The sequence below is a fragment of the Cariama cristata genome, unplaced genomic scaffold (assembly GCF_000690535.1).
Source record: "Cariama cristata isolate BGI_N322 unplaced genomic scaffold, ASM69053v1 scaffold28888, whole genome shotgun sequence".
In the NCBI taxonomy this organism is placed as follows: Eukaryota; Metazoa; Chordata; class Aves; order Cariamiformes; family Cariamidae; genus Cariama; species Cariama cristata.
In genome coordinates, this window is record NW_009632084.1 from 3,698 (window position 1) to 3,912 (window position 215).

At 65.6% G+C, this 215-nt stretch overlaps 1 protein-coding gene across 1 annotated transcript in view; it reads left to right on the forward strand.

Moving 5' to 3' along the window:
• The window catches only part of DDX54 (DEAD (Asp-Glu-Ala-Asp) box polypeptide 54), a gene marked incomplete at its 5' end in the record, with an annotated part of 3,897 nt that extends 3,689 nt beyond the window's left edge, over positions 1 to 208 (forward strand). The window contains 1 exon segment of the mRNA XM_009706224.1: positions 59 to 208. Coding sequence (XP_009704526.1) covers positions 59 to 208 — 150 coding nt within the window.
• Positions 209 to 215: the final 7 nt, after the last annotated feature.

The following is a 215-nucleotide window of genomic DNA, read 5'->3' on the forward strand; positions in this document are numbered from 1 at the left end:
CGTCGGGGGCGGTGGGGGGGTAGGCGGCTTCCCCAACCCCTCCACTGTCCCCTTCCAGGACGTGTTCTCCACCGTGGTGGGCCAGAAGCGAAAACGGGGCCGAGGGGGAGAAGACAGCCCCAGGAAAAAACCACAGCAGCTGGTGCAGCGGGACGAGGACTTCTACATCCCGTACCGGCCCAAGGACTTTGAGAGCGAGAGGGGGTGAGTCTGGG